The sequence below is a fragment of the Numida meleagris genome, chromosome 1 (genome assembly GCF_002078875.1).
Source record: "Numida meleagris isolate 19003 breed g44 Domestic line chromosome 1, NumMel1.0, whole genome shotgun sequence".
In the NCBI taxonomy this organism is placed as follows: Eukaryota; Metazoa; Chordata; class Aves; order Galliformes; family Numididae; genus Numida; species Numida meleagris.
The window spans coordinates 68694220-68721837 of record NC_034409.1 but is presented as its reverse complement, the minus strand read 5'-3'; the positions used below and the strand labels follow the sequence as shown (position 1 = coordinate 68721837).

Here is a 27618-nt window from a genome sequence, read left to right as displayed (position 1 = left end):
TGATGTCTTTGGAAGTAAGAATTAGAGCCAAGAATATCACAGGCTATGAAGGAACTGCACAACCTATAAATCTTTTTGTGTTCAAATGAGCTTATCAGTCAGCATTAAGGACAGGATGATTTGAATGTGATCATTTGTATCACAATTTGGAAATGAAGAAGGTACAAAAATTCAATTTAACTAAAGCCCTTTTAAGAATTAAAGGTTCTTTATTTAGTAATCTAGCTTTACATGCATGTAATGAATGCAATGAAAATTAATGTTTGGAGTACTGGTAGAAAGGGGATGGACTGAGAGAGAGGGAAAGCGATACATACAATTTATTCCAAGTTTTTTTTTATTTGATTTGAGAGGTAAATGGGCAATTTTCATTTTGCATTAGGGACGCAATTTGGAATCACTTTTATTTGCTTTATGCAGTTTTAAGCAGTTAAAGGAACTTTGTGCCTGCCTAATGTGAGAATTTAGCCATTTCTTTGTCTGTTTTTTTTTCTTAACATCCTGCTTTGTCAGAAATACGTTTCCCCCTTTGTAGAGACTTGTGGTATCATTTTCAAAAGACCAGTTCACATTGATTGCACACTAGACTGGATGCTGAATGAGACCTCAAACATGACACTAATCTACCTCTTTCACTTTGAAGAAGCAAATTCTTTGAGTGTTTCCTTTTAAAGTCAGGGTTAAAGGCATCTTCTTTCCCTGCATGCAGTACTTAAGCTCTATTAATTGAAGAAAGAAGGGCAGAAGAGGAGGATATTGCAAACAAAATAAAATATAGCTTTGACTTTTTACAGCAGATTATCTAGGAAGAGAGTCTCTGCAATGTGAGTAAAACTTGGCAATTCATGGAGATTAAAGTGTACAAAAGACATACAAGAACTATTCAGGTTTACCTCAGCAGAGCTACATCTCCTTCATTTGTTTGCTTTTGGTGTAGTCTAGGTCTTCACCCTATTTCTGCAGAGATGCTATTATCCACTTCCTTTCTTCCATTTGTTCAGATCTATGCTTTGCAAGAATGAAAACTAATTAATGCAAGTAGGTAACATATTCTCATTCTTACTCCTCTCTGCCTCTGAAGAAGGTAGTCATTGATTCCCTGAGATGCTTTTCCAATTGGAACTCACGGTATGGAAAGACAAGTATAATCTATGGGTACAAACTATCTCTTGATAGAGTTTGTTGAACTGGCATCAGTGATAGGTACCATTGCAACCAGCCTGGACTAATTTGTTTTTTGCCAAATTAGTGTAAAATTCATTTTCTTTCCAGGTAATACTTACAAAGGGCACTGTGATAGCAGATACTAGTTTAACTTTCAGGACAACCTTTGCGCCTGACCTTCTCTAGGGACTTTTTTGAAGGGGAACATTTATGTAAATGAACATGAATGGGGAAAGTCAACCATCTCTCAGCTATTCCCAGATGAGTTCCTGTGAACTGAAGGAATGACTGTTCTGGGAGCCAAACAGTTATTTCCTTTTATTTTACACAATTATTAAAAAACAAATACAAGCCACAAATGAAACCAAAAGCAAGAATAAAAAAAAAAAAACAACAAACAATCAGAATCCAACCCCATGCACATAAATATGTAGAGACTTGAAAACACATATGCAAAAGTATATGTATACAGATTTTTAAGCTATCCAGGTGGTCATCATATGTAATGGAATTGATCATATTTATCATGAGCTTTAGCAAGCTGAAGCATCCATAAGTATGTCTTACTGTCAGTACTGAGACAGTACATGCATACCCAGCAGCAGCTGCAGACTTCGCTGAGGTGCTTCTGCTCTGTTCATTACATTAGTCTTTCTCTTGCTAGTTATGTGAGTTGTCTGGTTTGTGTCCTGTGTGTCTGGACCACAGAGAGATCTGGACCAAAAAGAGGTTAATCAGACTTGCACAGCCTCAATTCTCTAGTCTGTTAGTGTGACATAAAAGAAATTCAAGCTTCTGTTGTGCCAAAAGCATCTTTATCATCGAGCCTTTGTGTTATGAGCAGTCATCAAGGAGAAGACATCAGTGGGAGAAGGCATGGCAAGTAACTCCTCCACTGTGTCTGCAGGGCAAGATCATAAATTACAGCAATGGAAGTTATAAATGAACTATCAGTAAATGTTTTCTAACAGTAAACATTGTCAAATACTGAAATTGCTTGCTTAGGGATGCTTTGAAATGTGAGCTATGTATCGCCTATGTATTCTTACAGATTGATCCCAGGTTGAACAAACCTCTTTCAGAAATGGTTTTAGATGCAGATAGTGTGCCTGCTCTACTTTTTGTGATTTCTTGAACACACTAACAGAGCTGTAGAAATCTTTTACATCTTTTCAATCTGTTGACCTGCAAGCAATGCTCTCCTGGAAAATCGGTGAAGAAAATTGTCCCAAAACCATTGGCTAATTTGAATGAATTAATGCTCCTAATTATTAATGAGGAATTGAGGATTTGTTTTTCAGTAGGCCAGTTAAGACTGTAAAGGAGTTTGACAACATGGTTCTATGTGTCATATATACCTTTGCAAGCAAGCTTCACTGATGACAAATATATATGTGTATGTGTTCAATGCATAGGAAACAATGTTATGAGAACCATCCATGGTGTAGGAGAGATGATGACCCAAATGGTACTAAGCAGAGGATCTATATTTCCCATCAGTGTCCCTGATGTACAGCCAAGCATTCACCCAAGCAAGCAAGCCAGCACCTCCGAGAATGAAGATGTGATTGTAATGGACACCAAATTGAAAATCATTGAGATTTTACAGGTAATAATGATTGATGGAATGTTAAATGGCAATCATTTTACATTTATTCACTTATTTACATAATGACAGGTTCTGTTACCTGCATTCTTACTATTCACTGAGCTGTTCATTGTGTAAATAATACTTTGATATGAGGAAGAATACTAGTTTGTGTGAACAGTAGTACAGTTGTGGTCCTCACTCTAACTTCTGAAGGAGCTAGGGGCTATAGAAACTCACTGTCTTATCACTGTAACTGTGATAAGACAGAACTTGTATGTTAAGGTACCTTACTAACATTTTCTGAAGACAATATGTCTGTTCCCAGTTTCATTAGCGCTCATTTTACACTGATATAGCTTATTTGAGTTTAGTATTTGAGTGGACATAGACCCACTGAGGTCAAGCAAGGTCACACAGTTTTGAAGTTGTTTTCAGATTTCCACTGTTAGCAGCCCACAGACTATTCCCAGTCTATGATTTTCTCCCAGCTGAAGTGACAAGTTGTATGACACTAGCATGCCTCCTGAGACAGAATTTTCATTTTGTGCTAATAATGAGTAAAGTGGCGCACATTTGTTCTGCATATCAAATCCCAGCTCTTGGAATACTTAGCACTAAAGGAGTTTTTTCAGTATTTTCTGTAAATCCTGCTGATCTGTTGGTACCATTGTCACTTCTGAAGGATTCAATTTGTTCTGAAGGCTTCTAAATGATTTAGATTACCTTAATTACTTGTCATCTGAAAGGTTACCAATTATTAGATCCCCAATACTGTATATGTTAATTTCAGATCTGCTTTAGCTTAATGCTTATGGAGTGTTATAAAAGTAGGATGTTAAGGCTTATAAAAGTGTAATGAAGTGATACCACCTAAAGAATACCGTTCATGTGTACTAACTGTCATTTTCCTTTGATTTGCTGACTGTGTAAGTGTCCTCCCATGTGTCTTGCTCTACTGGTTGATGCATGGAAGAATGATTCCAGGACACCAGCCTCTTCCTGTAGGTTCCCTGTCTACTCGGGAAAAAGAATCACATTTTTATCTCAACCTTTCCTCTTCCACAGCACATCTAGTGCAAGATCACCTGGGACTGGAGAGTATTTAATCCTATGCTGTCACTTCATCTGTGGCTTAGTTGTGTTTTAGCTATGTGGTCAAATTACTGCAAATTAGCAAGTTGTCATGTTGAGTGAACCATGGCAAATGTGCATATATATAACCTTAGTTCATAAGAAATACAAAGTAGTTGTTTCATTTAAAGCACAATGAAGAAGGATTAAGTTAAATGACATTACCTTTTATTATTGGGCTATTAACATAAATGCAAGAATATTTTAGATTTATTGTATTGTCATGCATAGCTAGTACAATGATGATTAAGACTATTCTATTCTAAGAAATATTAAGCTTATAGTAATTGTTCCTCTTATTATTTTAAGTAAAGGCATATTTTTACTTAACAGTTTCGGTACTACCATCAGCCAGAATTAAACAGATGGCCTGATAGACTTAGTTGACAAGTGGACTGCGAAAATGTGTAGTTGTAAAAATCTTGCTTCTATAATGAGAGGGTAACTTGATCATGGAACCACAGTAAACCTACCTATTTTCTATTTTTTATTAGACGATTTTATGAAAAGATATTGTTTCTTAAACTGACATTTTGTTAGGTTTTAGATGGCATAGATGGCACTAGTTACTCTAGTGAAATCCCATTACAATACTCTGGGTCTGGGAAGCTTGTATGACTTTAGTTACAGATCAAAGAGACAAGTTGGCACCATTTGCTAACTCATCACCTGTCACCTGAGTCTTGGTAACTTAATATATGTACTTTCATCCCCACTGAAACTGAAACGTTAAATAATTGTAAACCTTTTCCATTGTATGCTTACATTTACTGTGGGCTAGGAGCTCATGTGTGGGAAGTACTGCAACTCAGTTGATGAAGTCAGTTGTTGAAATGTAGGAATCTGTCAGTCCTTCAGTTAGTAATTATGTCTCCAGCCAAGTTATTTTCCTCACTTTTCCATTGTAAAAGCAGCACTTACAGGTTTGATTTAGGATTTTTCCTGTATGAGTTTCAGTTTTCACAGCTGAAGGCACAACAATTAAAATAAAACATCTGTCAGGCATCTGAGTGGGTGAGCCTTGAGCCTGTCATTTTCACACTCAGTCCCACTCCATATCTCCATAAGGCCTTAGATGTCTGACTGAAATATGAAATAATCTGTTTCAACCTGGTTTTGAATCTGCCTCATAGGCAGTGAGGACAAGGCAGTGTGCTGGTGCCCCTTCACAAGTCAATCTGTTTTTTAGTATTCGTCTGTAGACAGGGCAGTGTTTGATACATCTCAGGATGGTGGAGGCAGGGGGAAGAAGTCACAGCAAACTGAAACAAATATAACTAAATCATTTTGCATAGCGTATGTATTTATTATAATAATAATCATGTATCCTTGTACATTCCATCACACACACACAAAAAATCAAAAAACAAACAAACAAAAACCCCTAACCCATGTTATTAAATAAAAGTCTTATTTCAAACTTCTTCTTGTAGTTTATTCTCAGTGTTAGACTGGACTACAGAATATCCTATATGCTGTCTATCTATAAGAGAGAGTTTGGCGAAAACAATGAGAACGTCGATAGCTCTACAGCCTCACCGCCTGACACATCAGGGATTCCCTCAGGTAAATATTGCTGTTGTATGGCAACGTAAAATAATTCTATGTAAACTTCTGCATTGTTCCAAATATTTTAGTAAGCAGTAAACTCAACTGCACCAACAAGATGCATGTCAGTGAATTTGAAAACCTTGTGATAAAATGAAAACCTTAACAAATCCCACAAAAGAGATATGTGCTGGTCTTTCCTTCTCTAACTAAAATGTGATTCCTTTTTCCTGTTACGACAATTTATTCTCTTATTTGTACACTCCCCAAAACACTGGAAAGTGACAAGTGTAGCAGAGCATAGCTTTTGAAAATATGGTTGAGAGTGGATGAGGACAGCTTTAAGTGTGGTGAATGTAGCATGGGAATTGAGTGGCTTTCCAGGGAGTGTTCTGGTGCACCCAGAGGTACGTAAAAGGCTGACAGCTGCATGTGTGATGAGCTACAGGTAAAGGAGAATTTAATTGGAGGTGCTGTGCAACAAAGGTGTGGCTAAAAAGTACTAAAGTCTTAAGTAGTAAGTTATGTTAAAGTAATTCTAAAGAAGAATAATAGTGTGGTAAATACTTTGGTTTATGATAAATATTGTAAAGATTGTGTCTCATTTTACTGCTTTATGAGGGTTGGCTGATTTAACAAAAAATGTAGAAGTTTTACATTCTGTCATTTGTGACACAGCACCATGTCGATCTAGTCTATCACTAGAATTTTTCTCTTACGAAGTAGTATTAAAATATAATTTAACTCTTCCCTGTGTTCTAGTTCTTTCCTACTGTTCTTTCCATTTCATTTTTTCTGTTAAATACAAGTAATTTTGCCTAGCTGAGGAATGCAGTTAGACCTTAAATTGATAATATCCAAGTTTAAAGATAGAGTTCTCTTTCACTTGCAGGTTAAACAAAGATCAATGTTTTTTTCAAATTTTTATTTTGATTGTTTTCCAGCAATTGTTCCTGACATAGATGAAATTGCAGCTCAGGCTGAAACCATGTTTGCTGGCAGGTATATTCTCTGAAGTTTTACCCATCTATATCAATCTTTTTGTTCACGTTGATACTTATTATGGACAATGCCTCTTGATTATGTGTTTTCATACCCCATTCTCTTCACTTGGCTTCTGCTTATTACATCACCTACACACGGACAGCCAAGTGCCAGAAAAGACCTGAACTTTGAACAGACAGACTGCCCAGTGGGTGGGACTTGTTGAGAGACCAGGATGACAACCCTCTTGATCATATATAGTTGTAAGAGAGTTGGCAGAAAATTTGTTCCCAAAGACAAGTGGAGAATGGTGTACAGGTGTGTTTGGCTTAACCACACTATTTCTGTCTATAATGTCCTTTTAGAGATAGACCCTTTTCTAGTACATTTTATGTCTGTAGACTCAAATTTCTTGGATCAGTAGGTTACTGTTGACCCTTGCTATTTCTTATAGACCACGTGACCTATTGTCATTGCATCTTGTCTTTGAAATTACTAAGAAACTGTCATAAAAAATAATCTATTTCACATGACTCCACAAATAATCCGTGGACCACTTGCCATAATCTCTGGACCACCAGAGGCCTGTAGATCACAAATGATGCTTGCAAAGTTTTGGAAGCATTTTCATCTATGCTATGAACAACAATAACAAAAAACAAACACAGAAAAAATCCACACTGGAGAATTATTACCCTTACTACTATACTGGTTTAACTTTACTGGAACAATTACAATAATACCAGTAAAAATGCTTCCCATTTAGACAAGGCCTTAGACTTGAAAGATTTTCTTGGAGCTAGGGACAGAGATCCTCGAGATAGAATTTCTCATCATTCCTCAGTGTCCCAAATGTGCTTTCAGTCTTTACCAGTGGGAGCAATGCCTCCATTCCTCTCCCTGAACTCCCATAATGTAAAACAACACATAGCCCTTGGCATCTGCATCTTCAGAATGAACAGAGAGACTGAATGGTTTCTTGGAAACATTATTTCTGCTTTGATACGTTAAGTATTAATCTAATTTCTGTTGCTCTAGATTGTAAATATGATTCCAGAAATACGATGCTTTTTCAGTTCTCACAGTTTTTAATCTTATTTTTTCTTGAATGAAATTTTAATATCAACTGAAGAGGGAAGGATTAAAAAGGATAGGGCCCAATTAATTTCTGATAAAATCCCATTGACTTCAGTTAGTTTGGACTGTGAATGAGTCCAATTGGTGCAATTTATCTACAACTTAAATTAATGTTTTTGCAATATGGATTTTAATCACAATATTTGACACATTTCATACATATTTACATTCATTCCATAGTATCTCTTCTGCTACAAGATTGCCAAAACAGCATATTACTATTGGATTTAAGTACTTATAAAATATGTTAAAAGGGCATTTATAATTTATATCCCACAGCATAATACATTTGATTGTAAGAGTTGTATTGAATTAAGATTGTATGTTTATCGGATACTTCTGTCAAAAGATTTTATTTATTTTCTTATTTTACTTTATTTGGTCTTTTTTTTTCCCCCATACCTGTTGAAGAAAAGAAAAGAATGCGGTTCAGCTTGATGATGAAGGGGGCAGAACTTTTTTACGAGTCCTCATTCATCTCATCATGCATGACTACCCTCCTTTGCTCTCAGGTGCTCTGCATCTACTATTTAAGCACTTCAGCCAGCGAGCAGAAGTTCTGCAAGCATTTAAACAGGTACCAACGGGCAAATAATTATTGTAGGGAACTGTGGGGAAAGTCTTTCCCAAGACTGATTTTTTTTTTTTTTCACCTGATTTGCTGTTTGTATGTAGGATGCTCTGAAAGTAATACCTCCTATTTGTTTCCACGAAAAGTACAACACTTTGATAGAGCAGATTCTCAGCTGAAAAACACTATTTTTCAATATAGTCACCACCATTAGCTATGCATTTTTGCCAGTGAGGAACAATAGCCGGCATTGCCATTCATAAAAATCAGCAATAGCTGTGCATGGCCATCTGGAATGTGGCTTGTCTTTCAAGTCATTCTCACCATTGCTGAAATACACCACCCACCACCTCACTGTTCTCATGTATGCTGTGTCACATTCAGCAGGTGTCAATGAATGCCTGTGGGTGTCATTTTTTCTGCATGGAGGAATTCAGTGATACACCTTTGCTTCATATACACTTCTATGTCAGACACCATTTTGTCAGACTGCCCCTCTGCTGCCATCTTGGGAACAAAACGTTACAGAGTAGTGGTGGGAAGGTTCAACCTTTACTGCCATCACACCAACATCTGCCTCTGATGTCACGGGTCAGCATAATAAAATAGGAGGCATTACTTTCGGAGCATCCCTCATGGATTGACAATGCTTAAGGGACTTTTCTTAAAGGTTCCAAATCAGCAGAGAGATTTTTTTTGTTTTTGTTAGAGGTGAACATATGTGCTAGTGCATATTCTAGTTGTGTATCTGTAACTGAAAAACCTATGTCTATGGTGACAGCTGGGACACAGTATCTCACAGTGTGATTTGATGTAGTGATCCCTCAAGAGACAGAGCTAGTAGCTTATGTTCTGTAAGCAGTGTACTTGTGTCAGCAATAAGACTTTCCTGTCTCCTGCTTAGGGTTACCTAAGCTGGATGTGAAGCAGTACTGCTATAAACGTAGTGTTTTCAATTCTAGCTGTAATTCAGGTGTTCTTGCATGGAGTCCTTGCACCCACTGCATGATACAGATATACCCAAACAACAGACATCCAGTAATAGGGCCAAATCTGTCTTCAGCTTTTACTCTTTCTGCTTGATAACACTGCATGTGCATGCCCCATGTGTCAGGGGATTAGTATTGGGAAATCTGATGTCACTGGGCTAGATAACAGAGACATCTCTGTTACGTAACCCTATAACATATGTTGTTAAGACCATCTGATGCTTATTTCAGGAGTTTGCTAGCATGTTGTCTCATTGTTATGTAAGATGTGGAGGCTTCTCTTGTTTAAAAACAGATGAATGATAAAGACCTGGAAAGCTTTTGTTTAATGTTTCTTTGCAGTGTAGCATAACGGCCTCCCACCAGGACGTTAATGTTAGGCCTTGCTGATTAGGTGCATAAATAGCTATTATTACCAGGTTAGCAAGGATTTGAGTAGCTTAATCCTTTATAAAGGAAGGAAAAGGCTAATTGGTAAGTCTACAAAAAAGACTGTAGAGAACATGAAATATGAATATCTGTGGATGAGCAACATTCATAAATTCTGATAAATAACAAATGAGAAGAAGATGAATTTTTTTTTACAAGGTAGTGAATATTTGCCTGCAAGTAGTGGCTTTTTTTCAGTGTTCCTATCTGCCATGTGACTGCATTCTTTTAAATAAATAAGATTTCTTAATGGTGCCTATTGGTTTATTGGGAAGATTACTGTTGTATTTTTTGGTATATCATCTTTATTAATAATCTTGGGAGTGCAAAGAGGGTTACAAAGAAAGGAAATGTGTAGGTCATGGTAAATAAAGAACTAGAAATAACAGTGGAAAGAAGGAACAGACAATTTGAGCAGTGCAAGAAAACTTAAGTGAGATTAATCTTAGTAAGATGCAACTACTCAGAAAGTGGGGAACTATGCGAGCCTAAACAGTTCATGAGCTATTCAAACAAGTTTGTTTTTTTAACTGGACTAATGGTGTTAAAGATCCAGTATTTTTCACTATTTGATTGTGATAATGATCATTAAGTTGCTGAACATTCTGATGTTTCTTTGGATCTCCTGATTCCTTGACATATCATTATTTTTCTTTTTTGTTTTCTTTTTCTTAGTACTGTGTTGATAGATTAAGCTATTTCAAATTATGTTGTTTTAATACCATGAGGTTCATCATCGTGGCATCAGAGCTTACTCTGTTGGGAGCTCAAGGCCTTGTGAATACGTACTTGTGCTGAAAATGTTTTACAGTGTATTAAAGAAGGAAGGAGAATGGTGTGAATATTACAGCTTTCCTGCTTTGGGCAACCGCAGCTCTGCTATGGGTTTTTACTGAATGAATGCTAAAAGCGCCGCATATGCTATATTTTAATTTCAGAGGGAAGGTTACAAAAAGCATCTGAAAATGAAACTGTCAAGTGAATTTCCCAGATGTGAGTGCTTGTGCTATACACTGTTTACTGTATTTATAGGTTCAGTTGCTGGTCTCTAATCAAGATGTTGATAACTACAAGCAAATCAAGGCTGATCTTGATCAACTGCGTCTGACTGTAGAAAAATCGGAACTGTGGGTTGAAAAAAGCAGTAATTATGAGAGTGGAGAAGGGGGCGATAATCAAACCAAAGGGGGAGAAGAGCCAATAGAGGTGAGTTTAATGCCTTTGCTGGTAGAATTGTTTCAATATGAATGTGTAGTTTGATGAGCACGTGCAAACTAATGATCTGGTAAATCAAAACAGTGAAGTGAGAATGACAATGTGATTCAACACACTGATAAAAAAGTTTCATCTTCTCTTCTTTCTAATCCTAAAGCCCAGCCAGAATATTGGTCAATGTGTTCACTCTTTTCGGTAACAGCATTCTTATTTCACAGAGCTGTCTTCCTTTCTGTCCAGCAAACAAGCCGTAATGTATGGCATAATGGAATTCATCTAGGAATTACATGTTGGGAGTTGGGTTGACTTGCTAGAAGGAGGAGTAGGCAATATCTGTTCTTGAAGCTAGGGGAGAGGAGCACAATTGAGTGCACGTTTTCAAACTTCCTTAGCAAGCCTACACTCAACCAAAAAAAGATTGACCTAAGAAAATCAAGATTTTTTTAAAGTGAACATTTTTTTTTTAAACCTTTGATTTTCCGGACTCCTGGGGAATATTGTGATTTGAGAGACTATTGGGCTCGAATCTGGAACCATGAATACCTGCTTTTATTTGTTTGTTTGTTTCTTTATTTTAATTTTTCTTTTTCTATGAAAGCTGAAGTCCTTATATAACTGTCCAAGTGCCCTATGAGTTTATAAGAAAATTTGAAGTTTTACAAGAATTGCTCTGGTTGAGGTTTGTGGCATAATAGTAGACAGAGCAGGCTTTCCCCCCTACATTTAATTCCACTCCGTCACTTTCATCAGAGTAAGTGATTTTCTAACACATCACTTTCCTTATTTTCTTCCCTAGTAGATTCTCCTCCACTGGCAAAAAAGTAGGAAGCCAAATGTAGATTATACAGGATTGTGAAGCCAGAGTATTTTGGAAGAGTAGGAGCCATTGAGAAGACAGTGAATAGTTACAGATACCTAGAAGACACTCTAGGCTTTTCGGATGGGAAAGTAGATTTTTAAGTGGCTTCAGAAGGGGGGAAATCCAATCTTTCAAGGGATAATCCTAATTTCTTGCGATAGTGTATGTCCTAGTCTTTCTCTGATAGAAAGTAACTGAATTTGGTTGTGTCAGACCTGGGAAGGAATAAAGACTTTATGAACTTAAGTAGGTGTGATTTCCTACTTTCTTTATTCAGGATTAGCTCTAGGAGGAAAGAAAATGGTCCTTTATATATTTAATTAATGGAAAATGGAATGGGAAGACAGGATACAGAATTGCAGCAGGATATTACAAGGTGTTTTGTTTGTTAGTTTGTTTGTTTGAAGCAGAAATATATTTTTGAAGTGTAATAAGATCCTTTTATTCCTACAGATAGCTCTAATGTTAAAAACTCTGTGAAGGAGGATTCGAAGCAAAGTGCTTTAGGCAGAAGCATCTCTGAGTGAAATGTTTTCAGTATTTTTTCCCCATGAGGCATCAGTGGGTCTGTATGGATTATCTCTGACAGGTCTGTGAGCATACAGTATCAGAACAGTAATATATAGTTGGCACAACTGGTTAGCTTATCTGATAATAATTCCATGAGAGGTGCACCAATATACAGTAGCTCAGAATTTTGTCCTTTATACTTTCCTTGATAAATTACTCTTTAATTGACATGAAAGTTTTTTACCTGGCAAAACTACTTTACATAGTGAATTGTCTCTTTGATATCTTAAGTCAAACTTAAGAGGTAACTTGCTGGTCATAATCTGCAATGTATGAAGCAGGTGACTAGCTTCAAGCAGATAAATATCCTTGTGAAATCCCATGATTTTTTGAAATGAGTCCTGAATATACAGTACTGCGGTGGATGAACTTGTAGGTCCTCAGGGAATAAGCTCCATTAGCTTGTGCTTAATTTCTCCCAAACAACAATGAAGTGTGCACAAAGGCTTAAATCACATTCCAGAACAGTACGTTAAGCCCGCATTTCTGTCTTCACATTGCAAGACTGCTGAAAGTGTTTTAAAGAAAAAAAATCATTAGTATTTCTTTGCCCTTGGGCTTCCAAGTATTTCTGGGTCATTTTTTTCAGCCTTTTTTTTTTTTTTTAACTAACTTTGGACTAGAGGTGTTTGATTTGTGATTGCATGTAAAACAAACAAACATGACTAAAGAAACAGAAGTTTTAGAAGAGTGGCCCTGTTCTTCTAAGCAAAATATCCACAGTTCTCTGCAACAGAACAATAAACCTTGCAGTCATGCAGGATCATCTTGATAGGAAGCGGAGTTCAGAACTATAGGAGAATGTTCGGAGTTAAGTCAGACATGAATTAGGTATCACATAGTATTAGGAATGCTGAAACTGATCTCGCATAACTGAGCCTTACTTAGGAAAAGCGGACAAAGACTCTTTACTTGGTTGTCTCTATTAATGGTGTTATGAGTCTATATACATACCCTGGCCTATGGAAAGTGTGTCTTTATTGTCCTCTCACTTGAGAATGCTTTGATGTAGCACCAGAAACATGCGTCTGAGAAGAAGTATACAGTCTCAGAAAAAGGACTTATAGGTGAAAGCAGAATACAGTGCAGTGGAACTTACCGAATTTCTCCTCTTCGCAACTTCAGAGAGGTTTCAAGTGGTATAAATTTTCGGTGCTCTCAAGTGCTTAGTATTTCCTTGTTCTCCTATTCTGGTCTTCGGTAGTTTGCTTTGGTTGTGGAAATGTTTAAATCCCATATCCTAAAAGTGGGTAGAAATACTCAGGGAGAAACTTTCTCAGTGCAAGCTCTATGACTTCCCATCCCTTATGGAAAAGCGTGACAGAGAATGTCTGTCACGGGGCATAACAAGGCAAGATATGCAGCTCAGTGTCTGTGGTATCCCAGTGGTGTGATTATCTGTTGATAACTACATCCTTGGAATACTCTTATGGGTTCAATAAACAGGTTTTTATTTTGTTAGGAGATAGGGATAGATTCAGCAGTTTAATGGTGATCAGCATTTCCAGATAAGATGTATAGCTCACATGGATTATAAAACTACTTTGATTGAGGAAGAAGTCTGATAAAAGGAACAGGTAGATTAATCTTGGTTAACCCACAGTCCCAGAACAGGAGAGAGTGGTTAATTATAGCAAAGAGCCTGAAATATCTTCCAAAGTATTGATTCAAACAGGCAGAGAGAAGGCAGCATGCATACTAACAAACCTAAACAAATAAAAATCCAGTGTTGTTGCATAGATCAACATGACCATGCTGAACAGCAGTGCTGACACTGTTATAAACAGCTTCCATGGCCAAGTGGTTCAGCTAGCTGTTCTTGCCCTGCTGGAAATTAAGACCAGATGGAATTTATAGAACTTCTGATCTTCACAATCAGCTAAGAAAGTTCAGAGAGAATTTTCAGGTACCAGAAACATTCAGATTGGTGTGCATGTCTGATTTAGCCCAATTCTCTTTCCTAAGACGTTAGGAAGTTTGAGGACAAAATGAAACTTGGAAGTGTGCCTGTTTGGGTGGAACAAGTGGTAGCTACTGGTAAGGTCCCTGTTCTCATAGTACTTGAGTTCCTAGTTGATTCTTCCTTATGTCTGGTCAATGTTTTAAGGGTATACTCTCTTTTAGGAGAATCAGAAGCATGAGGGCATAGAATAATTGTCTCAAATCATGGGAAATGTGAAATGAGGGAAGAATGTGAGTGTGAATCTTTTAAGTCACTGGACAGTAACTTATGGATGGTTATTGAAGGATCTTTTTCTTTATTATCTATATTATGTCTGCTCCCCGTGAGGTGCCATAATGCTGTTTCTCCACTTGTTGTTGCCTTGCATAATTAGTTAATGTTGAGGAAAATGCAGTAGATCTTTTCTTGTTATATGTTCTTTGTTACAGGAGCCAAATATTTTGAGTCCAATACAGGATGGAACCAAAAAACCCCAGATAGACAGCAATAAAAGCAATAACTACATCATTGTTAAAGAGGTTGGTGTATCTGTCAAGAAACTTGCTTGAGATACTTGTGTGATAAACTGATTTAGTAATTATTGTAAAATATTCTATTAATGTTTTTACTTAATGTTTTATTTCCTTTTTTGCCTACTTATTTATTTGTTTACAGATTTTGATTCGACTCAGTAAACTTTGTGTTCAAAATAAAAAGTGTCGAAATCAGCAGCAGCGATTGCTGAAGAATATGGGTGCCCACTTGGTAGTCTTGGACCTTCTGCAGATACCCTATGAAAAGGTTAGTGTGATGATTTTGACGAACTCAATAAAAGGAAAGTCTCAAAAGATCCAAGAATCAATTTGAAAAATTCTCCATGCTAAATTCTGTGAACTATGGTATAAATGTAAAATAATGACGGATTTATCTCCCTTAATACTAATGAGATTGGGATCAAGTTTAAACATGACTGTCTACACAAAATGCATTTTATTTAGAGTTAGTATTGACTGCGTTAGGTTCCTGTATATCACTGTGCTGTTATCCTATTCCTAAAATGAGCAAACCTTAGAGTTGCAGACACACAGTACACTCATAAATGATGATTTAGTGGAGCTCTTGGTGAAGTATCTAAATTCCTCTGTTAGGTCCTGATGTGAGTGCTATTGTAGATACATAAGATGGACAAACAAGCTTTCAAGGACCAATTCTGAAATCATTTCAGTGTTTCTGTGATGACAAACCTCTAAACTAGGTCCACTTGTTTTTCCATAAAATAATATGATTTAGTGGCTGTGAGCATATAAGTGAATGATTTAGATAAGCTTTTAAATAGCGTATCTTTTTAGATCTTACATGAAGCACTGAAAGGAGATAAAACCTTTGCCTGCATTTTCCTGAGTGTAATACACAGATGTTACGATACAGGCACTGGATTCAGCTCTCTTCAATGTAATAATTAGTGCTTGTTCATATAGGTGATTCATTACATCATAGTTTGAGTATTATATGCGAGAAATATAAAATCTGGATGAGTCTAGACACATATATTTGTGCAGGTTTATTTGCTTGAACATTAATGTGATTGACACAGATGTGCGCACATATTTTATGTATAACTATATAAAAGCCAAAGCTTTTCAGAAGTTGGACTCATTACAGATGAGTTACCACTTTTGAACATCAAGCCACTTACCACTTTTTTTTAAACTAGGAAATGATAAACATGCACTAGGAAACCATGCTTTGAGTTCAGTACCTTTAATGTCTTGCAGTTATTACTTTACTTTTAGTAGTAGAACCAAAAAAATCCTACAGTTCCTCCAGAAATTCATAAAAGAACAGTAACTGTAGACTAAGGCATAAGACCTGAGGCTAAGAAAACTGGATGGAACGAATTGGAAACTTTAGTGTTTGTGCTGTTACCTGTGTCTCTCTATGGTCAAGCTTCACAGTAAGGTACAGTGTTAATGGACTCTAAAGACAACTGGATAAGTTGCTTTTGCCAGAGGGAGAATTCCTGCCCTATAAAGGCTCAGATTTGTTCCTGCCTGAATTCATATAGTGCAGATATAACAAGTGTGTTTAGGTATGTCCAGCTGAAGCATTCATCAATTCTTTCTGCAGAGCGATGAAAAGATGAATGAAGTTATGAATTTAGCCCACACTTTTCTTCAGAATTTCTGCCGAGGAAATCCTCAGAATCAAGTTCTCCTCCATAAAAATCTCAATTTATTCTTAACTCCAGGGGTAAGTATGTCATTTTAAATAAAATATAGAATCACTGAAAAATGACAGTGCTAAATAAATAATTTAATTACATTATGTTTTCTCTGCTTTCTCTTTTCTTTCCTATCTTTTCTCCTTTATCAGTGCCATTTATGTCATTGCTTTTAATGTTGCTGTTTTAAAAGTATGAAACAGTACTACCTATGGGATTTATTGGTAGTATCTATTACCATGGGTGACATCATCACATCTTGTGTAGCTTGACTATGATAATTCATTAGGATGAGTTAAAACTCATTCATCCTAACTCACTCACGTCTGGACTGTAAGTCAGGGAAGAAAATGCTGTGATTATGCTTTCATGAAGCTTGTGTGATAACAACACCTGACCCATGTTTTTGTTGATGGTGCTTCCATTTGGTTCAACTAATGTAAAATTTTATCCTTTATTAATCACTTCTTTGCATTAGACCTCTTTGTCACAGTCTGACTCTTTATATATGTCTGTGTGTGTTTACAAATAAGATGTATAAAATGACACCTCCCTCAGTAGCAAAACAACTGAGCATATGTTTTTATTAGAAAGAGTGTAAATATTAGTACTGTAGACTTCTGACCTCTGTACATTACTGAAGGAAGCATTTATTTATTTGTTTGTTTGCTTATTTATTTATTTATGAAATTAGTGAAGGGTGAAGACTTTTCCATGGGGGACACTGGATCTCAGGTTTCATCCTATCCAACATTCACAGTTAGTTCAAGTGCCGAGTATGGAGCCTATTTGCTCTTACATATACACCTCATTGTGGCCTTTCAATGCTTGAAGGGAGTGTATAAACAGGAGGGGGAACAATTGTTCACGAGGGTGGATAGTGATAGGACAAGGGGGGATGGTTTTAAACTGAGGCAGGGGAGATGTAGGTTAGATATTAGGAGGAAGTTTTTCACACAGAGGGTGGTGATGCACTGGAACAGGTTGCCCAAGGAGGTTGTGGATGCCCCGTCCCTGGAGGCATTCAAGGCCAGGCTGGACGTGGCTCTGGGCAGCCTGGTCTAGTGGTTGGTGACCCTGCACTCAGCAGGGGGGTTGAGACTAGATGATCTTTGAGGTTCTTTTCAACCCAGGCCATTCTATGATTCTATGAAACTTCCTTTCAAATGATGCTAAACATAGAAGTGTGCTCCAGGAGCACGCTTGACTTTGAAGGAGAAGCTTGAAGGAGAAGCTCCCAGAATGCGTACAGTCTGGCTACTGGGTTCTTAGCAGCATCTCTTCCTAATAGTGATCTGCTCCTATTGAACAAATCTATTCACTGATACAAAAATAACCTTAGGATCCCTCTATAATTATTGTGGAAAGAGTTGTGCTGTCAGAGGGGGATCAGGCTATACATGCATTGATTCCCCTGCTAGAAATGTCTTCCTCTGTCAACAGTAGAGGGAGCCAGAGGTAGGTAAGCATCTTTCTGGAGGATCTCTATGCTAAGTTTAATGGTGAATAGTACCAATGTGGTCTCAGTTGTCTTGAATACCAAAGTCCCTACAGAGTGCTCTGGCAGTGTACAGTGTATTGTGCCTATGTCTTCACCTTTCACATGAGCATAAATTTTGTTTATGTCTACTTTTGGACCATTTTGTAGTCTTAGGAGAAAGTAGAGAAATGCCATCATAAAATCCAGAAATTAAAATAACCTTAAGGTTACTTGTTAATCTCTGGGCTGGTGGACACTGATTTTTCCAGTTGCCATTTACTGGTGTGGCTTTCTCTAGTCTACAGTCTTATGAATCTTTCAATCTCAAAATAAATCTGTTGTTTATATTTTTATATGCTGTTTAGCTTCTGGAAGCTGAAACCATGCGGCATATCTTCATGAATAATTACCTTCTTTGTAATGAAATTAGTGAGAGGGTGGTACAGCACTTTGTACACTGTATTGAGACCCATGGCCGTCATGTGGAATACCTGCGTTTCCTGCAGACCATTGTAAAAGCAGATGGCAAATATGTGAAAAAATGCCAGGACATGGTAATGACCGAGGTAAGTTAATGATTAATATGTTAATTGTTCACATCTTTTTAATACGCTGCTGTTCTGAGATTGCTTTCTCCATTCTTAGTACCAATGGGATACAATGGCATTGTAGCTTTAGAATTTTAAATGGTATCATAAATAATATTTTAGCAGACATTTTAGGGAGTTTAGTCTAATTGTAGGGCCATCTGTGTAGCTACTAGAAAGAAAACATGGGTGTTATCATGTTGATAACAAACTGTCTGTATGTAAAAGATGTAGCATGTAAATCTGAGTAACATAAACCTTCATTTTCCTGTGGTGTATCTAAGGATTCCACCTACAAAAATGTCTTGCATATTCTGGTATAGTTTTGCCACATAGTATGCTCTTATCTCAACGGATTTATCTAAGAAGTGTTGTAGACCACTTTTTTTTAGCTATGTAACAACGTAAAGATCCTTCCTCCTACTTTCTGCTTTTGTTCACAGTGCTGTAATTCTGGAGCATTTCCACTAGAGTTTGTAGAGCTACTCTAACTAGGTAAATGTGGAGTTTGACCTGGTAAATTCCACAGAAAGATTTGTGGACATATCTTTATGCCGGTAATGTTACTAAGAAAATACTTAATTGACTTCTCTGCAAGTAGAATTACACATATAGTGTACATGGTAAATGAACTGACTTGCAGACAGTCTTGCATTTAACTGTAATTACTTTAAAAACTCAATGAGATTAATAAATGGGTAAAGTGGAATATGGTCAAAAGCCCAGGTAAGATCACAGTAGCAAACATTTTTCTTTCCTTTCAAAGTTCATTTGTATTTTCAAAGTGCATCTTCAGAAAGAAAACAGATAAGCTGTAGTTGTGGTATGAACAGAACTAAAACGTGATGAAATTTCATTCCACAGCAACAAAGAAGAAAAAGTTCTAAGTGAGAAAACAAAGCTTTGGCCTACATGGATAACCTTTAATGAAATCAACCTCAACCTTTTCAATCTGACTGAAGTGTTTTAAAACGTAATATCAATTACAAGCCTTTGATTTACATAATTCAAATAGTTCTTGTGCCTTAGTGCTTTTAGATATTTCCCCATCCACCTCAGCTTCTTATGGATTTTTACTTTCTGATCAAACAGTTTTGAAACTTTTCTCAATTTAAATACTTTTTGTTACTGATATATAACAGCAGAAAGATAAATTGTTATATTGCATTTTCAAACTGACTGCGTGATGAAAAATGAAATAAACTTGGATATGACATTTAAATAATGATTTCTGCAAGAATTTGGGGTAGAAAACACTCTTATTTTTACTGAAGAGGGCAAAATCACAGAATCACAGAATGGTAGGGATTGGAAGGGACCTCTGGAGTTCAAGTCCAAGCCCCAGCTAAAGCAGGTTCCCTACAATAGTCTGTGGCCTCACCAGAGCAGAGGGAGAGGATCACCTCCCTCAACCTGCTGGCCATGTTCTTTTCAATATGCACCCCAGGATACCATTGGCCTTCTTGGCCACAAGGGCACACTGCTGGCTTGTGGCCAATTTGCTGTACACCAGGACACCCATGTCCATCTCTGGAGAGCTCCTTTTCAGAAGATCATCAGTGTACTGATGCATGCAATGATGACTTGCTTAAAATATGCAGGGAATTGCAGGTTAACAATTATGATTTGTTAGAAAAGAATACTAATAGTGAAATTTGAGTGGTATTCAAATGGCACTGCAATGTAATAAACAGTGTAGCCTAATGGTTGAAACTGAGGTGAAGCCAGGACTATTTGTAAGCAAACAGCTTAGACATACTTTGTGACCTTAAACAGGCAGTGTAACTTTTCTGTGCCTTCAGATGGGGTGTATAAACAATTTACTGCAAGACAAGATAGAGTGAGTATGCAACATGCCTGCAACTACTCCTGTGTTTTCTTTTACTCCTGGGAATTATATTATATCTTATTCCTGTTTAATGGGAGTAAGGGATAAATTAATCGTATTTACATGTTTTAGAACATGCACATAGATCATTAGAAAGAGTATTTCTGTAAGATACACTGAACATTCCCAATCTGGTTTATTCATGTGTTCTCATATTTTGGTCCCTATGTCTGTAGGGTGCTGTTGAAGTTTACCTACCTGAGAGGTTCCCTAGGGCACTTTTTCTTGTTACAAGCATGCTTTGGGGTTGCTGGAAGAATAAGTGTCTGCCAGTGCAAAGATTATTACAAAAGTGAAAGCAGAATTTACTTTTGAACCAAATCAGTGTGGTAGCAGAATTTTCTATTATATGTAGTATTTCGGAGTGATACATTGCAGAGGATCAGCAGTTCCTCTGATATTGTCCACCCTTTGTTATACTTTAATAGAATTCTTAACTCCTTTAAAATATATTTTAGTGGAAGAAAATGTGTTTTTATTTCTTTGATTTTTGTTTGTTTGTTTTTGCCCACTGTCACTGAATTCACAGAACTCAGCAACATTTATCTGATTAGCACCACATACTTCTTTTCTGTTTTTAGTGAAATCATATTCTCCGTATGTGCCAATGGATTTCCTTTGCAAGTCACAGTTAAAAATGGATAAGTTGGGGAAAGTCACTAATATCTTCTTACCTTGCATTTACTTCATCTCCTTAGCTTTTCCTGTGCTGATGCAATATTATCTGCTTTGATTTGTGGTTCATCACAGTCAGTATATAGCAAGCATGACATACAGAATCACATTTCACAAATTCAATATCACCTGGTATTTCTTCCTCCTTCATCAGTGATAGGTATGTAAAGGGACAAGAGATCCATTTGACTTGCCCCTTTTATCAGCAATACTGGAACAGATATGTCTGGATTTGACATAAGATTGTAACTGAGGAAATCTAGAAAAAAAAAACATCTTCTCATTCGTCTTTGCAAAACATTCATAAGTGGAAAATAATTATGGGAATGTAGTGGTCAACCTAGTGGGAAATTACAGAGCGCATATCTACTCAGAGGGCTAGGTGTGGATTTTTTTTATTATTTTGTATTTGAAGTGTCTTAAGAGCGTAGTATTCCAGATATCAGCATTAAAAATGTCAACTTTCCAACATTTTGAATACTCATATTTTTCCGTATTTTCCTTTTTGCCATCGAGTGCAATGAAATGTGTGACTTCTGAATTGCCATGCTGTCTCATTCTTCCCTTTCAAGCATTTGTCCTTTTAAATGTTTCCTCTGTTCTGTGTCCAGAAAATGTCTATTCTGAAAAGTCAGAGTGGAAACATTTTAAAAACCAAATAATAAAGAGAGGAATAGGAAATGAAGGAGTGACTGGATTCACAGTTCAATCTACACAACTGTCAAAGTAAAAATAATCAAGCAGTGAGGAAATCACCATTTGAAACAATGGAAACGTAATGAAATATTTCCTGAATTTTGTTACTTTTCGGCTCTTCTGGGAGAGTAATTTTCATTCCTTCTCTTGCTGCTTTCCTATTTTTTTACAGCTCCACCAGCCTTTATTTCTACCCTTGAATTCAGTAAGCTACGATTTCATGTCACATGCAGACTTGGACACGTCAAATGCCTTATTCACAAAATTCATATAGCTGTTGTGCTGACAAATTGTAGTCCGCACTAGAAAGGGTTTATGGGAGCTTATTTTCACTTCCATTAAGAGTGCGCTGTGCTTGAAAGGAAAGTGATGAAGAGAAGACAGGTCTACTGTCTTGTCCTAGCTCCATGCAAGCTAACAGAGCAGCGCTGGCAGTAGGTATATTCTATATATATGTTTGGGGGAGATGTTCAAAACAGTATCAGAGCAAAACTTTTCCATGAGATCTGCTGAGATGGGGCTGCCAGCATCCATCTCTGCTCTGGATCCTCTTGAGATGAGCAATGTACTTGTAGTAAAATCAAATATTTATCGCATACACCAGTTCTCTGTTAAATGGAAGTGCTGGCATGACAGTGACAGTGTCAAGACCCATCTGCCAGATTTCCAAAGGTTAGGAAGACTTGTCCTCTGTTTCAGATGCTGAGCAGAGGTGCGGAAGAGTTTAGGTAAATTCTGGGTTAGCCACAGGCTTTTTCTGTAAGGTAGTACATAAGATCTCTGTACCTCAAGTACCTATCTGTAGAATAGGGATAATAATGCATGCTGGCCTTGCAATAGGAGGTAAGAGTAATTAATTAACTTCAAACAGACATTGAGATGGTGGGAATAACAAGGATACCATGTCTTAGGTAAACACAGAGCTACATAGAGACTAAACTTCAAGTTCACTTTGCGTTAGCTCATTCCTTGGTGAGTTATTCCAGATTTGCACTTATGTAGATAAGAGCAGTTTACCTTGGCTATTGTTTTGACATGTGCATTTGGTAAGCATCAGACTAATCTTTTTTATTATTATTATTTGAACTCTCTAGCTAGAGAATCTTTATACTTAAAGGTAGAACAAAATAATTAAGACATGATTGCAGAGCAGGGTGCTTAAAGTGGTGTGGTATCTTTTTTAGCTGATAAATGGCGGTGAAGATGTGCTGATATTCTACAATGATAGAGCATCATTTCCAGTCCTACTCCAAATGATGTGTTCAGAGCGAGATCGAGCAGATGAGAGTGGACCCTTAGCGTATCACATCACTCTAGTGGAATTGCTAGCAGCTTGTACAGAAGGAAAGAATGTATATACAGAGATCAAGTGCAATTCACTTCTGCCACTGGATGATATAGTGAGAGTGGTGACCCATGATGACTGCATACCTGAGGTAAGACTCACTGAATGATGAAGCAGACTTAAAATTTTTAGAAACTCAGAAAATATTTTTCTGTTTCTAATATCCTGAAAAGTTGAGTATTTACATAGATAAGAGGATGGAAACAGGTGTTGCTTGTGAAGATGAATAAATGAGAAAGGATTGTTAACATTTTCTTAAATAGCAAACTCTCTGTCCCTTTTGCTGCCTGTTGATAGTCAGGTTTTTGGTGCAGGTGTGTTTTTTGTTGTTGTTTTTCTGGGTTTGTCTAGCTACTGTCAGAATTTAGTTCTCTGCTAAACTTCTGGCTGTTAGCTGCAAAGAGTAAACTAAGTGATTTGTCAGGCTAATATTTTTGCACTGCTTTGATTTGTTGGAAACTCTGGGGTAACATTCTATCTATGTTGATGTCAGTGGGAGTTTTGGGTGAAGTCTTCTTTTATCAAATTCAGTTCCAGTCTGGTAAATACTCCTTTTCTCTGCATATAGAGTCCTAATTCTGCAGATACTACCAGTCATGGCTCAGTAGGACTGTGGTACCTCAGGCTAATGAGAATGGAAATGCTTGCACCAAATTTGATGTGATCAAAAGAAATCTTTTTACGGTCTCTGCAGGAGCTTGTTCTGGCCCTGTGTATTGGTTGGAAGGATTTATACAGGTTGTCTATTGGAGGCATGAGTTTCATATCAACGCAGCTAGGCCTTGCTGAAGTACATAATCCCTCTGTCCCATGAGAAGGTCACCTTGTGATCAACTGATTCTTTTCTTATAAAGTAAAATGTTTGCTTGCTCAACACTGATGTTAACAGCTGCTAATTAAAAAAGCCCAAACAAATGAAACCTGAAAGTCCATGACATCTAAGAGTTTCCTCCTGACCTCTTTAAACTGCAACCATCTCTTCTCCTTTGACCATGATAAAGTCTGTTTTTAATACGTACATTTCAGGCACTGGATATCCATTTTTATGATGTGCTGGTACAGGTTTTTAATTCAGGAGAGGAGTGAAAATGCAGTCCTCTTGTTAAGTCCTGCACTGCTGTGGCTGTAGTCGCAGTGCTGCAAAAGCTTTCTCCTCCATGTAGACCTGAGTTATACATACTCTGAATATTAGTGCTGCATAGGATTGTTAGAAAATAGGGATTACGGTCTCAGCGCTGTTAAAAACCTTTTTTGGTATTTGGCAAGCCTATCACAAGGCATCAGCCCACAAGGATCAGCTGATTAGTACATGGGTGTCCTCCATTTTGACAGTTCCTGATTTTAGAGCCGGGCCCTTGTAGTCTGTATGTCATTTTAATATCAATTATTACATTAATAATTTTATTATTGGTTTGTGGGGGATTTGGTATTAGAGTATTTGCAAAACATCTCTATTTTCCTTCACATGGTCTTTCAGTATGTACATTAATGCATTTGTTGCCATGCTTATCTCGTAAATCTTCAGAACCAAATATGCAGTGTTCTTGTTATTGGCATTTCTTAGAATTGGAAGGATGATCCTTATTCATTCAGTATTTTTACATATAGAAAACAGAATGTTAATGACTTCTGTTGTTCTATATCATCTTGTTTGTGTATTTGCTCTTCCTGCAGGTGAAAATTGCCTATGTTAATTTTGTTAACCACTGTTATGTGGACACCGAAGTGGAAATGAAAGAAATCTATGCCAGCAACCATATTTGGAAGTTATTTGAGAACTTCCTAGTTGATATGGCACGGGTAAGTTTCGTGAGGTATCAAATATTGCAGTATAGTCAGGGGTGACAGCTGAGCTTTGTGCGATGAATTTCGTTTATTTTATCCACTGCTTTTTCAAAGTTGAATATAAATATATTTTTTAACAGATCACCGTTTCTGTTGTATTTTATTTATCATTGTTTAATGAGCTAATTGCTAGTAGTTTTCTCTATCTGAAAGGGCACCTTGGAACCCGTGTCACTTTCTCTTTACTTCCAAAAAAAATAAATGGGATGCGTGGGTTTGACACACAAGAAATAGTGTTGAAAATGTTTTGTCCTTCTACTGGGAGTGTGCATTACTTGTCATTATGGTGGTAATTAAAACAAACAAACAAACAGTCACATCTGTAATCTCCTCAGTGTACTCTGTGAGGATAAGGACAAAGAAATTCTTTGTCTCCTGTTTCTTCTTCCATTTCATCTTGACCTTCTTTTTGGTCTTTTATTCTACTTTCACTACATCCTCACTGCTGCAAAAGGCAGGTGTAGAGCTCTACTTTTTCAGAATACTAATTGGTGTATAAACTGTCGGCTTCAAGGTGATGGGACATGGTTAGTAGTGTAGGCATTCCATTCCCTAGAATCACAGCATCGTAGAATATCCAAAGTCCAATTCCAGGCTCCACACAGGACCATCCAAAAATCAGACCATATGTCTGAGAACATCATTATCCAGACACCTCTTGAATGCCAGCCTGCTTGATGCTGTGATCACTGCCCTGGAGAGCCTGTTCCAGTGCACAGCCCCCTCTGGTGAAGAGCTTTTTCCTGATATCCAGCCTGACCCTTCCCTGTTACAGCTCCGTGCTGTTGCCTTGGCTTCCGTCAGTGGTCGCCAGAGAGAGCTGTATCAAATTTCAAGTCATAAATGGTATTAAGGTTCCCTCTCCTGATATTTTGGAAGAAATAAAACTGGGAAGCTTATGACTTCAGGAAAGATAGCATACCATCATGGAAGTAGGAGGAGAATCTAGTATGACATAATGAGTACAGCTTGCAATACATACCTTTTTCTGGGTAATGTTTCTTGTAAGAGCCTAATACTGTTGCCTGTTAATGGAGTTGCTCGTTTTCAGAAAGTAGAAACACAGGTTTCTTTTGTGCTGGTGGCCAGTATTTGACTGCAGGACAGTATTTTGGAAGTGTTATAGAGCATGTTGTCATAGTGCATGCCTATCCTTTCCCAGTTTGTGGTCCGTTACATTTCATAACCCATCAGGTTCCCACTCCTTGCATCCTTCATTTTGTTGAAATTAGAGAAGAAAAGGAAAAAGAATCTCAATTCAGTCCTGTAGCAAACATTTACACCAAAGTAATAGTGTGCCACAAAATTCATTTCTTTGAAACCTATTGGGAGAAAATACCATACTCCTATAGTCACAATGATTTATGGCGAGAGGAAGAACGAGTGCAGAGACTTGTGCTGTATGATAGGCACAGGGGCCTGTTCATTCTTCTGTGAAACAGAAAACTTACAAATGTTTTTATTTTTCCCTTTTTCTCGGAACAGGTTAACATAGGAATATTTGTGCTCTTTTTTGATGGTAGCTTCTTTTCAGCAGTAATGAGACCTCTCCAAATTCAGTTTTCTTGCTGTTTGCCTTGTTGCTTGGCTGAAAAGCCCTTCTGGACACACCAACTTCATTTGAAAATTACAATCAGGAACCTTCTTGGAGGGCAATTCTGGTTTTTAGCCTTGCTGTTTTTCCCCCAATAAGTATTTTCTCTTGCATAAATCCTTTTCTGGTTTGCCGTTTTCTGATGTATCATGGTACTGACCTTCTGAGCAGACTCTCCTCCCAACTATTTGACATGATCAGTTTTCCTTGCCCATTGGCTTAAAGCAGAAAGGGGACTCTGTCCACTGTTCTCTTTGTGAGCCTGAAGACATGCTGCCAGGTGATTTGGAATTATCCTGATGCTAGTGAGCCTTGAGCTTGTTTTCACATATTCTGCTAATAGGACAAATTTGACTTCAGGTCTTCAGAGGTGAATAGCGAGTGAATATAATGCTATATTTTGTGTGTGCTGTTTTCTCCAAATGGCAAAATGTAGTTTTATTTTGCTCTCCTGCAAAGTCCTCAGGGCAAGTGCCTAATTAGTCCTTTCTACTGAGGTTATCAGCTAAAAGAAGTAAAAGAACATGTACAAAGTGCTCTGGCATGTTCTGCGCTTCTGCCAGACCCCATGGGTAGCTGCATTTTCTATGTTATTGAGTGTATTTGGTTTTCTGGGTCCCAGGCAGAGCCTGTGAGTTATAAATACATCAGCGTTATGTAGCTATCAGGACAGTTAGAATGCTGTCAGCTTCATGAAAGATGTTACAATACCTTTCAAAGCATTTAGAAAAAGAGCCCTTTGATCCTCTGTGTTGCAGTGAGCTAAAAGAGATGCTTTTGCGTGGGGGAAGGGGAAATGCTTTCCTTTTAGCTGCTACAAATGGCTGTCAGTGGGTGAGTTTGTGAGCTTTGAGTCTGAGTCTGTCATTAGAGAGCACTAAGGTGAAAGATGGAGAGTGTTATCCTCAGGTTGAATTCCTTCAGCCTGAAAAAAAGGAAAAAGGAAAAAAGAAACCATTTTTTTAATCTGTTGCTAGACCAAAGAAGGAAATATTTAGTCCTCAACTGTCATTCTCTTTCAACATTGTGATATGTTGCAAAACAGGCAGTCAGCAGATGTGTGTATTAAATTCCATTTGCCAAAAGCAATTGCACTTTCAAAGACACCTTTTTCTGCAGTTTCTGCCAACCTACTTTCTCCTGTGTATGACTGAGAG

General features: G+C 37.3%; 1 protein-coding gene across 9 annotated transcripts in view; it reads left to right on the top strand.

Annotated features, from left to right (window-relative positions):
• The window catches only part of ITPR2 (inositol 1,4,5-trisphosphate receptor type 2), a 313815-nt gene that overhangs the window by 114687 nt on the left and 171510 nt on the right, over positions 1–27618 (top strand). For 8 of the 9 annotated variants that reach the window (XM_021392091.1, XM_021392096.1, XM_021392086.1 and 5 more), the window contains 11 exons: positions 2580–2773; positions 5320–5452; positions 6379–6436; positions 7967–8132; positions 10577–10750; positions 14580–14669; positions 14806–14931; positions 16258–16380; positions 18197–18397; positions 22862–23113; positions 24697–24822. In XM_021392091.1, coding sequence (XP_021247766.1) covers positions 2580–2773; positions 5320–5452; positions 6379–6436; positions 7967–8132; positions 10577–10750; positions 14580–14669; positions 14806–14931; positions 16258–16380; positions 18197–18397; positions 22862–23113; positions 24697–24822 — 1643 coding nt within the window. The remainder of the gene's footprint in view (positions 1–2579; positions 2774–5319; positions 5453–6378; positions 6437–7966; positions 8133–10576; positions 10751–14579; positions 14670–14805; positions 14932–16257; positions 16381–18196; positions 18398–22861; positions 23114–24696; positions 24823–27618) is intronic. The other variant, XM_021392094.1, reaches the window with a different exon arrangement.